The following is a 12,399-nucleotide window of genomic DNA, read 5'->3' as shown; positions in this document are numbered from 1 at the left end:
AATTATTTTATTGTTTTGAAAATATGTTGTTCAATTTAGATAAATTAAAATTAATATTTGGATAAATGCTCATAAAAGTATCAATCTATTTCTAAGAAAATTTTTAATAGGTTTTACAATTTTTTTTTTCTTTTTTTCAATATTAAATGTTATAAATATTATAAAATTATATTGTTATCTGTAAATAGTACACATATGTATCTAAAAGGGGTAATATATAGTCCAAATTATGGCAAAAATATTACCAAGATATACTAGTACAATTCTTTTTGTTTTTAGGGCTTCATGTAGGAGATTATTAATATTGATTATTACAATACAATATCAATATTCTAGATCATACATTTATTTACTATTTTATTAGTATACGTACGAAATTCCTGATTTAATTCTGTGTTATAAAAACTAAGCAAATATCTGTTATAAAATAAAATGGTAAAAAAAATGAATATGTACATACATTCCTGATATATTTAAACAAATGTAAATATAAATTTCGATTATGCTGATAATCATGTATTTTTCTCACGAATTACTGTTTTTATTTCTTTTTCCCTTTCGTTAAATTTATCATATATATATATATATTTAATTAAAAAAAAAAAACATTTAAATAGATACAATTGGAAAATTTACATTTAGGAATAATGCTATGAGTTTAATTGAAAATTATAATTTTCTGAAATAATGATGATAAAATAAAAAATTAATGCTTATTATAAATAAAATATGTATTTTTTCATGTTTTAGTAAGTACATTATTAACATGATTTGTTATATATATTATATACAACAAGGTATCCGCATTTTTTAGATGTATCTAATGCAATATCTAACTTTATTTTATATGCATTACTAAAAATAAGCATAATGATATTTGTAATATTTTAATACCTTATATAAAATTAACTGACTATTAAATGTTTTCAGCAATATATTTTTTAATGTATCATAGACTATTAAGATATGCCGGTATTACATGTATATTGCGAAATTTCATTCTTATATATTATTATCTTTATTAAATATATTATAATAAAGTAACTATATATATGAGTTGGTTCACGGCATTTATAATTCCCTTCTTTTCATTTTTAATAATAAAATCCTCATTCATTTTATATTATGATATATATTATAAAAAAAGGTATATATTTTGCCAAAACTAAGAGGTTACTTTCTCGTAATAGCAATTGTATTCATTTAAATAAAGGAATTATTTGGATATTGTTAATGTAAAAATTATATTAACATAATTCATAATATTTTTTATTTTGTTAACATATGTAATGCATCTATGTCAAATTTAGTATAAGAATTTTATAGAATATATATTATTTTACTTATATAACATAAATTAAAACAAAATTAATAATAATATTAATATAAAGTAAAGAATTTCAGTTATTGCATTTATATAATTAAAAGACAAATATAAAAAAAAAATTCTAAAAGCCCAAACTTAATTCTTAAAATTAGCTATTTACCTTTCTAAAAATGTACCTAAATATAGATAGTATATATATCGTTACTTTCCTATTTATTTTTAAACTGTTTATTCTATTATTATTCATTCAAATACATTCACTATATATAATTCATACACACTGTGTCTTTATAAAATTTCTACTTTTTAATTACAACAAACTTTTTTCATTTTTCCTTATAGTATCGTGTTTTTTCTATATATATTAATTTATCTTAAATTATTTTAGAATCATAAATTATATAATTATTTATGTAATACGTTTTATAAATTGTTATGTATAATTTTCTTTTTCTCTTTTTTTTTTTTTTTTTATATATGATATTCTTACTATTTACTCTTCTTCTGATAGTAATATAAGTTTCATAATTTTTTAGGTGTTTTATTTTATATATAAATTTACTCTAATTTTCTGTGTTCGATTATTTTTTATTTTATGCGTTTTACTGCATACATTTCATATATATAAGTACAATACTTGGATAATTTTGTGTATACCCATTGTATATTATTTATATTTACATTATGTGTTAACTGTATTTCATTCAATTTTCTTTTATTTTTTCTCTTACTATATATAAATACATATATAACTTCTACACGTTTGCTTTTCATTATTCATTCACTAAATTATTTTGACTTTTATTTGAAGTAATCAAATATGGTTTCACCTAGAATAATAAGCAAACTGTAATCTTGTACTACCTCTATTTCTATTTACCGTTTTTGGTGCACGTATTTTAAACTGCCGCAAGTATGATATATCAACATCATCATCAATTCGTTTATTCCTGGATGGCTTTTTTCTTAAATGTCGTCCAAAAGGTGTGAACTAATATAAAAATAAATAATACGAAGCATAATGAATACATTTGTTTTATAATTATATAATTCAATAGAAACATAAAATAGTAAATTAATATATATTTCATTTTATAGAGAATCTATAATTTACTTTATAATAAAGGAAAATAATGAAAATTATTCCAACAGCCAAAGCAAATGCAATACCAACTCGGAAAAAAGTGTTGCTAATAATATCAGTTTTATTTACTAAAGTATGAGAATAAAAACCTTCAATGCTTCGAGTGAATCTAACTCTTTTATGGGGAGAATATTCATTCCATCTTCCTCCGAGAGTTCCTTTTTCTCGTACATTTGGCTCTTTACAGAATTTTGGTGCATCTTTTTCTAATTGGTACCCAGGACAAGTTTGCTGTTCTTGCGTTTGTTTAACTTTTTCTGTTTCTAATGAATTTTCAGCCGGTGATTTTTCTGTTCTTCCAGAAATTCCATTTGTTTCTGTGGTTTCTTGTCTTGATTTGTTAATATCTGAAGTTTTCTCTTGAGGAATCGTTCCAGAAATAGGTATATTTGTAGAAGTTTCAACTCCTGTTAAAGATGGTTTATTACGAGATTTAGAAGAGATCGGAAAAAAAACGACATACACTTTTATCAGCATTTGGTCTTTCACGAGTTCGTCTGTTAACTGAAAGTCTGTCTTCATTAATATCTGTGCAATAAAAAATAAAAATTGAATCTTCTATATCTGTTTGGGAACTAGAACCCTTTGACATACCGGATGCTAAAGAATCTTCTAAATTTTTTAAATTATCACAATTTTTCTTTCCTTTAGAATTTAATACAGATAAAAGTTTAGTTGGATCAAACCCCTCATAACATTTAAAATAATTTGGACAATAATTCCATGAATTTTCGCAACAGTATTTTTCATTTCTATACTTTTTATATAATGTATCTATATGTCTAAGGTATTTTTCATATTCCCTCAGTGAAACAAGTTTACAAGTATCATAAGATTTAATACTATCATAATTACGAAAATAATCATACAAATATTTCTCTTCTAACTTAACATTTAATACACTTAAAGCATTATTATTTTTAAACTCATACTGACAAAAATATGAATTATAAGCTTTATTAATACTGTCTCGAGCTTTCATAAATTTACTAATATAGGAATTTCTACTATCATTTTTAGAATTACCCTCTAGAAACTTTTTTATATTTTTGTATGCCCAATACTTATAGTGTGAACAGTAAATAGTAGATACATCTTTATTACTATGTTCAAGTAAATCATCTGAATTTCTTGCAATTTTTTTACATAGTTCGAAACCTTCATTCTTACCAGCATCTCCTTCATTTTTGAATACACTACAAGAATTGTTATATTTTTCTCCTTCAACCTTCTTGTCGAATTTATTATATATATTATATGAATGTGATCCCACTAAAATTTTATCCTAAAAATTAAACAGACCTAATGAATTATATATATATATATTTACAATATCTTTTAAAATCATGGATATATATTTTGTTTTCGTAAAAAAATACTAAATTTATAAAATGTTAATACACTTTTTAATTAAGAATTAATATGTACCCATTTATCCTCATTTGAAGTTGACATTATTGCTTCAAAAAATTGAAATAAAAAAAAATTTTACCATTCGAAGTTTTGAATTACCTATATATAAAAAATAAAAGTACAGTTATTAATGACATATTATGTATTTCACTATATTAATTATAAGAATTAAATAAATCTTCCTTAGTAATAAAAATTAGTTAATTATTATTTATAATTAAAAATCCATAGCACTGATATTATCCTATAGAATAATCATTTAAAATTTTGAAATAGAACAAAAAAAAAATAAGTTCAGAATTCTAAAATGACATTTTAATTTTAGCTCATAGTGTTTTATTTTGTAAATAATTTTTTTATACGATTAATTCACTTTTCCATTAATGTTTTACACTATATTATAATTTTTTATTATATTATTTTTTTAATAATTCTTTAATATATGTATCAATTTATTTCGTTTTTTTTAATATTTTCTTTATCAATAATAATTAATTCTCTTTTATATTTAGTACTATATTAACATAATTATTCCTTAAAATCGATATAAGGGCTTATTACAAAATAGTATATACATATATATATTTTTATTAAAATTAGATAAATGAATACTAAAGAAATTTTATTTATACAAATTTGGAAATTTTATAAAGCAAGAGTTATTGTTATACATGTTGATAAATGATCCTAAATAAGATAAAAAATAATAACTGCTTAAAAAACTTTTTTATAATTACAATTGTAATATTTAAAATATATTATAAGTTTTTATTATAACAAAATAGTTCCTTTATAATTACTATTTTTAAAAATATATCATTTTATAATAATGTTAAAATGAACAAATATAACATAAGTTAAGGTCTTCAGTTTTAAAATATATTAACAATAAATTTTTTACTATTTTCACATTATAAATTTATAATAAAAGGATATAGTAGAGTACTCTAAAATTAATACTTACTTTTTAATATCTCATCCTTATATACGTTGTTACATATTAATGCATTAATAAAAAGATATAATAGAGTTGCATATATAAATTTCTATTTGTTTTTTTTAGGTAATATTTCGAAATAACTCATTATAATTTTATAATCCCACAAAATAATATGTTCCAAATAATGACATAATATATGAAAATATTTTTGAACAAAAAAATGGAAAAAGCTTCTACCATTCGTTTATACGTAAATATAATAAAATTCTCTTTTTTAGTATACTTCTTGTAGATGCTAAAATAATTTTATTACTTTTTTCATTATAATTTACACAATTTTTTTTTTTAAATTAGAAAAAATATATTGAAAATTAATAAATTTATATAATGAAATAGTTGCTATATATTTTTTATATTTTTTTTTTCTTTTGATTTAATTTTGTCATATAAGAGGAATTTTTATTAATTTTTTTTTTTATTTTGTTTTATGTTTATTGCATATATATATTTTTAGCACAAAGGAATTATAATCTATTGTTTATTTTTTTATTATTATGATTACACGAATGGTTTTAAAATAAATATATTAATGAATTCTTAATAATATTTCATATGCAAAAAACCACTTAATGTATACGTAATTATGTAATAAATACAGAAATTACTTAATTTATACAAAACTTCTTAACTACATTGTGTTTCATTTTCATTTCAGTTATTACTTTTTATGAGTGCTTTTAATTCGAATAATAATTTTTGTATTTATAGAGATTATATATGATAATATTTTGATTAATGGAATATGCATAAAACATCTAATTCATTAAAATGCATTCCATGTTACACAAACAGTATATTTTAGTAATTTTAATTGTTGTAAATTTAATATTCTTTTAAAATTTTTTAATACGAATGATACATATATATTTTATCAAAAACATTATGAGCCAATTTTAATTATAACTATTATATATATGTTATATTGCATATAATTGCTTTTAAAATATTTGCAATTTTTCATTTATATATATGAATATATTGTATTCTGCTGTAAAATAGTATCTAATGAAACTAACTAATTAATGCATATGTTCGGAATATTTCTTTAGACGATTTCTATTTTTTCTTTTAATTTATTCTGATGAACTAGAAATTTGTGATATCAATACTTATAACAAAATTTTTCCAAATATTAAAAAAAAATATATATGGTTATTCATTAAGAATGAACTAATAATTAAAAGTATATAAAATCTTTACATCATATATTTTACATTGTAAATAGTGATTTAAGTTTTTTACTGCTAAAACGTAATTCAAAAAAATAATGATTACAAATTTTTTTTATTTTTTTTAAATAATGTGCTATTATATACTGTTACTAGTATAATTCGCAGCAAAAATAAATAAAATATATAAAAATATATATTTGGAAAATTATACATAATGATATTTAATGATCATTATTAAATGTATGAATAATAAAAAGAATATCATATATTTATTTCGATAACGTAATACTTTTATAGAAATTAAAGACACAAATTATATATATAATTTACAAATGTATTTTTGTGATATTAAATATGTAAAAATAAATCTTAAATTTATTTTTATTTTTTTAAGAGTTATTTTAGTATATATTTGAAAAATTTGCTAGTACCATATAATGCGCTATTAACATTTACTTTTATTACAAATATATAATTATACCATTATTTCTACAACCTAAAATTACATAGAGAATATATCGTTATACAATAAATTAATATGTTAAATTTACAGCTACCTCAAAATTAAGAAAAGCAGAAACCATCATATGGTCAATTAAATACCAGATCCTTCAAAATAATAGAATTATAATTATTAAAAATTTGAAATACTTATCAAATTTTGTACTATAAAATAGACCACATTTGTCGTATATTATATTTACTAATTTATAATATTTTATCATTTTATAAGAAGTTTAAATATTTAATATAAATTAAATTGAAAATAATTAATAGTATATTTATATCGTTAGAAACAATCAAAATAAAAAAGTTCGTTTATTAAAATTCTATATTCTTATAATATAAATTTTATTGATTTTAAATATAAATAATAATTATATTCATCCGGAATGGAATATTTTTAAAAGTTAAATAGCAATATTATATAAACATCTCAATGAAAATTAAAGTTTATATATTTTTAATATAAATATCATTCATTATATATTATGAGATTAATAGAATTCCATTATAAATATATAGGTTAATACTTTACGTAGTGCTTATTTTTAATATGATATGCTGCATTTTGCATGAATATTAAATTTCTGATGTTCACTGAATTTTTTTTTTAAATTAAAAATACTTATTTTATATAGTATATATAGTTCTAGTATAATTTATTCTTAAAGGTAAATGAGTAAAGTTATAGAACTAATAAATATATTTTTTGTTATTAAAATTGGCATTAATAAATAAGTAATGTGCCTATAAATTGCTATACTTATTTTTTATAAAATTAAAAATATACTAAAACAAATCCTTTCTTATCTACATTTAACATATGTATAAATAGAAAATAACTTTTGAACAAAATAAATGGGGAAATCTAGTTTTTATCATATTAATTATTAATAATTTATAACTTGAATGTTCTAAATATGTTTAATGAAAAAAACACTTTCTGGAGGGAAAGTATTTATACATATAATTTATTTTTATCATTTGATTTTTAAAAAGATATATTCCAGTGTTCACTTTTATGTGAAAGTTAAAATAAATTGAATGTAGTTAATAATTCAAGTGATTATAGAAATAAATATAATGATTTAAAAGACATTCAAAAAGACATTAAAGCGAATTTTAAAAAGGTAGCAATATATTTAAGGAATTAACATAATTCGTGAAAAAACATTCAAAATTTCAGAGATATCTGCCATTATTTTTAGCTTATGTTTTACTATAGGAAAACAATAATATCAAGGGGTTTCTATAATTACAATAGAAGCACAAGTGTTAATAAAGTTTATAACATAATAAAAAATATTATAAGTATTTTAAAAGAGGTACCTTCTGAAAGTAATTTTGTAGATGTGTATAAACCTCGTAAAAATGGAGAAAATTTATGTGCTTATTTTAAAAGTTATGACTATATTAAAAGGAAATATGAATATAGATATTAAAAAACAAAAAGTAATACAGATGAGTGCAAAGATATATTAAGTAATTAATTTAAAACTACACCCAAAGAACAACTTCTGTCTATTAATAAATATGAAGTACAAAATAGTACAACAAATATACACTAATAATTAAAATAATATAGGATAAAAAGGGTAAATACTTATCAAGGTAAATTAATATATTTACTTTAAAGTTATCAGTGATTTTGAACATTTATTTAATTATGTTTACATAACAGAATACAGCAACTGCTAAAGTTCTTAAAATCTGAGATACCATCAGGAATTAATATGGATTATGATAATACTTCAAAAACTATATGTAATAATTTAATATAATATGCTCTTGAATTATAACTATAGTTTCCTTAACACTTGGAATATATTATCTACTTTATGCCCCTAATATTGTAAACATAAGTTCTTCCTTAAAATTCATATACTACACTCTAATTTTTATATAATAATAACCTTAAAATATTTTGGTTTAAAAATAATTACATGATATTCTTTTTATCTTCTTAATATATTCTTTAGTAACCTCTACTTGGAAGTTTTGTATGTAATACAACAGAGAAAAAAAAATAAATAATAATATATCTATGGAACATACAAACTAATTAAGAAAAGATATAGCCATATAATTATATATATATATTGTAATAACAGACAATTATATTCATCTTATCAACCTATATTAGAATATGTACAATAATATGAAGCATTATACTAATTGATTCAAAAAGATTACATTAAGGAGAATAAAAATAGGGTTCACACTCTAATTCTACTTAATAATAAAAAGAATAAAATAATATTAAGAAAAATATAAATAATAAATATAAGTATTATTAAATTAATACTAGAAATGTTATTTAATTATATTATATATAAATATGTATAAGAATTTGAAAGAACATCCAAATTTTTGAGAAAGTATACATAGGTTACTTTATGAAGTTTTATATAATAAATGGTTTTAATAAATATATATTTTGTTATCAATATATTATGTATAAAACAGGATACATTGTAGACACATAATAACATAACAGTAAATTCAATAAAAAGCGTACTTATTAAGAAATCTAAAATAAACTTTAAGATATATAACAAATTGACGATCAAATGTCAAATAATCTTAAAATATAAAAATTGTTTAAAATACTCCATATAAAGAGTTTGTTGAATGTAATTAAAAAAATGCTATTTTATATAGTTATTCGTAGCACATTTTCTTTTTTCTACATTAAATATAATATTTAAAGTTTTATTAGTTAATTATACTTACCCACGTTTTATTAATTTATATATTATATTTCAGATGCTGTGTTTTTTATAAAATAATTGTATTAATATTTCTTGCTATAGTAACTTATGAAAATATTTAGATAATAAGAGTATAATTACTTTATTGTAGTTAATAAAAACATTCCTAGTTACAATTTTTATTATTTAGATTAAGTTAAATTAATAACATAGGATATATATTATGTACTTGTAAGGTTAAAATAAATAGTACATGAAATAACACTATGCATTATAAGTTAGATTTAACAATACTGTAACATAGTGAATTTAATTAAATAATATAAACTCATTCACTTATATAATTATTATCTAACTGAATATATTATTTATACGGGAAAAAAACTAATTCTCAATATGTCAACAGTGATAGCAGAAAAAATAAAATATTATAAAAAAAATTTTATAGCTCCATTAAATTATTAAAAAAATAGTATGTTCATTTCCATACATTAATAATTATAATTAATTTTTCCTATATTATATCATACGATTTTTTACAACATATATAATATAATATTAAATGAATTGATATGTAATAATACCATAATATACTAAAAATAATGGTACAGATAATAGCTGCATGAAGTTATTCCACTAGTTTACGCAAAATATTAAAAAATATAAGAAAGAATATATATCAATTTTTGCTTCTTTTCATTAATTATTATAACAGAAGCGAATATTTAATTATAAAATTACAAATAAATAAAACAATAATTGATAAATATATATTTTTCAGTATAAAAATAAAAAATTTACGAATTATTTCAATATATATATAATTGATGAAAAAAGATTTATTAGAATATAGTTTACAGATAAAATAAATGTTTTTTTATCAAATTTTCCTGAATATTTTTTTTATTTTGTATAGTATTTAATATATTTTTTTATCCTCAACGTAATCTTTTTAAAATAGTGAATTTTAAAATTTCTTAAAATAATTTTATTCCGAATAACTTAAAACAAAAACTAATTTTTTTTATACATATATGGTTATAGTTATTTCTTTAAGCAAGTATATTACATTATTACTGGTGCAAAGTAAAATAAAATGGATTTTAATTTCCTCGAAGAATAATAAAGAGAGAAATATATATAATTTTTTAAATTACAAAATAAATTGTATTTTTTATACTTATTATTTATAAATAAAAATTTTTTTTATAATAAAGAATACATAAAACATTTGTTATATATTATTATATATATCATATTTCAATTATTTAAAATTTTTTTTAATTCCTAATACACATTAATATAAAGATAATAAAATATATTATTCATTATTATAACTACAAAGAAAAATTATACTAATATATATGATATATAATTGATCATTCTAACCAAGTTAATCATAATGAAGGAAATTTAATTATATATATATATATAGATAAATACGATGTTTTCGAAATGAAATAGGATAATTTAGTGAATATTTTATTATAAAATAACGTAAACATATATACTTTATTTAGTTATAATTTTACCTAATATATATCATTAAGAGAATTTCTTAGTACTTTTATAAAATTAAATTTTACAAGATAAAAATTTTCCACATAATATTTTATTTTAATATAAGCATTATATTTGTAATATTCATTTTATTTTTTTCTACCTGAAAAATGTATATTTCGTGTTGTAAGTATATAATTATTATAATATTATCCAAAATCTATAAATATATTATAATTCTCAAAAAATAAATATTTATTAAATCTATAATTCATATAAAATATACATAATATATAAATTTATTATATGCTATTATTCTATATATATATTGATATTTATATGTTCTAAATTATGATCTTTTTATTTAATTGATATTCCTCAAAATAGAATGAGTACTTCAACAGGTGCTTTGGTAAATATTTTACACTTACTAATATACTTTTTAATTTTTATTTTAATGCATGATACATCATTAAGTATCACAAATTATTTTAAAATAACAACTTAAATATTTATATATTGAATTCTTCTAATTCATCTTTAGGAAAATATTTTAAAAGAGTTACCCGAATATAAACAATATGATGATCTTTATAAAGATGGAAATAATGAGGTAAGCGTTGATTACTGTAGAGACACTGAAACAAAATGGAAAGATCAAAAAGTAAAAACTATTTGTAATAATATTATAGATTACTTAAAAAAATTTAATAAAAGTAAAAAAAAAGAAAATGTTAATTATGATGAATGTTCTTACTTCACTTACTGGATATATGATAAAATTATAAGTGAATTAGGTACTAAAGGGAATAAAACTTTTCACCCAGATGATAGAACAAAACTTAATCACGCTATCCTTTCTGCATATAAAAATATAGTAAAAAAAGATTGTTTATTTTACTTTGATGATAATTTTAATGTATGGAAAGAAGAAAAACATTTGTACTTTTATTTTAAAAGTTATGATCACATTAAAAATAAAAAAGGTTCTTCTGGTACAGAAAAAAAAAAGTATTGTGACTATCTTGAACAGATAAAAAATATATACGAACAACATATAACGAATTTCTGTAAATACTTTTTTCAGAAAGACAGCTACGTGAACATGTGTTCACAATATTTTAAATGTGAAGAAAAATATAACCCATATGATCTCTTATCCAAATTAAAATGTAAACATAATATATCGATTGATTATTGGAAAAAACTAATTCAAGAATTAATTATTGATAGGGACGTTATAATGTTAAGTCACCATTCATCTGAAAGAACACGTATAAACTTTTTAGATGATCCTTTTTACAAAGCAATAACATTTGGATTCGTTACAATAGGACTACTTTTCACATTATTCTTATTGTATAAAGTAAATAAATATTCCGTTATAAAATATAATTGCGCTACACACTTCTGTATAATAAATCTTCCTTAAAAAAATATAATTACAAAATAAAAATTTTATTTTTTTTATATTTTTGTTTTTATATTAGACTTATCACTACAGGAAAAATAAAAATAAAGAAAAATTTTTGGATCAAAATGAATTATTAGAGAGATTTTATTATGCAAAACACAAAAAGTTAAATTTAGAAGACAGAAATATTTATTTATCTTATTATTCTATATGA

The 12,399-nt window shown here is 19.0% G+C and overlaps 1 protein-coding gene and 1 pseudogene across 1 annotated transcript, besides 1 other annotated feature; one reads left to right on the top strand and one right to left on the bottom strand.

The window, feature by feature from the left end:
* Window positions 1-2,153: 2,153 nt before the first annotated feature.
* PmUG01_01032000 lies at window positions 2,154-3,926 on the bottom strand (annotated as a pseudogene).
* Window positions 2,154-3,926: a sequence feature (PIR protein, pseudogene).
* A 7,233-nt stretch (window positions 3,927-11,159) lies between these two features.
* On the top strand, window positions 11,160-12,399 carry PmUG01_01031900 (PIR protein; the record flags this gene model as incomplete). The annotated part of the gene is made up of 3 exons (XM_029008554.1): window positions 11,160-11,183; window positions 11,316-12,137; window positions 12,262-12,399. 3 exons carry the CDS (start codon window positions 11,160-11,162, stop codon window positions 12,397-12,399), a joined length of 984 nt encoding a protein of 327 aa, XP_028860102.1.

Source organism: Plasmodium malariae, assembly GCF_900090045.1.
Source record: "Plasmodium malariae genome assembly, chromosome: 1".
Lineage (NCBI taxonomy): Eukaryota > Apicomplexa > Aconoidasida > Haemosporida > Plasmodiidae > Plasmodium > Plasmodium malariae.
This window is presented reverse-complemented; position numbering and strand designations above follow the sequence as displayed.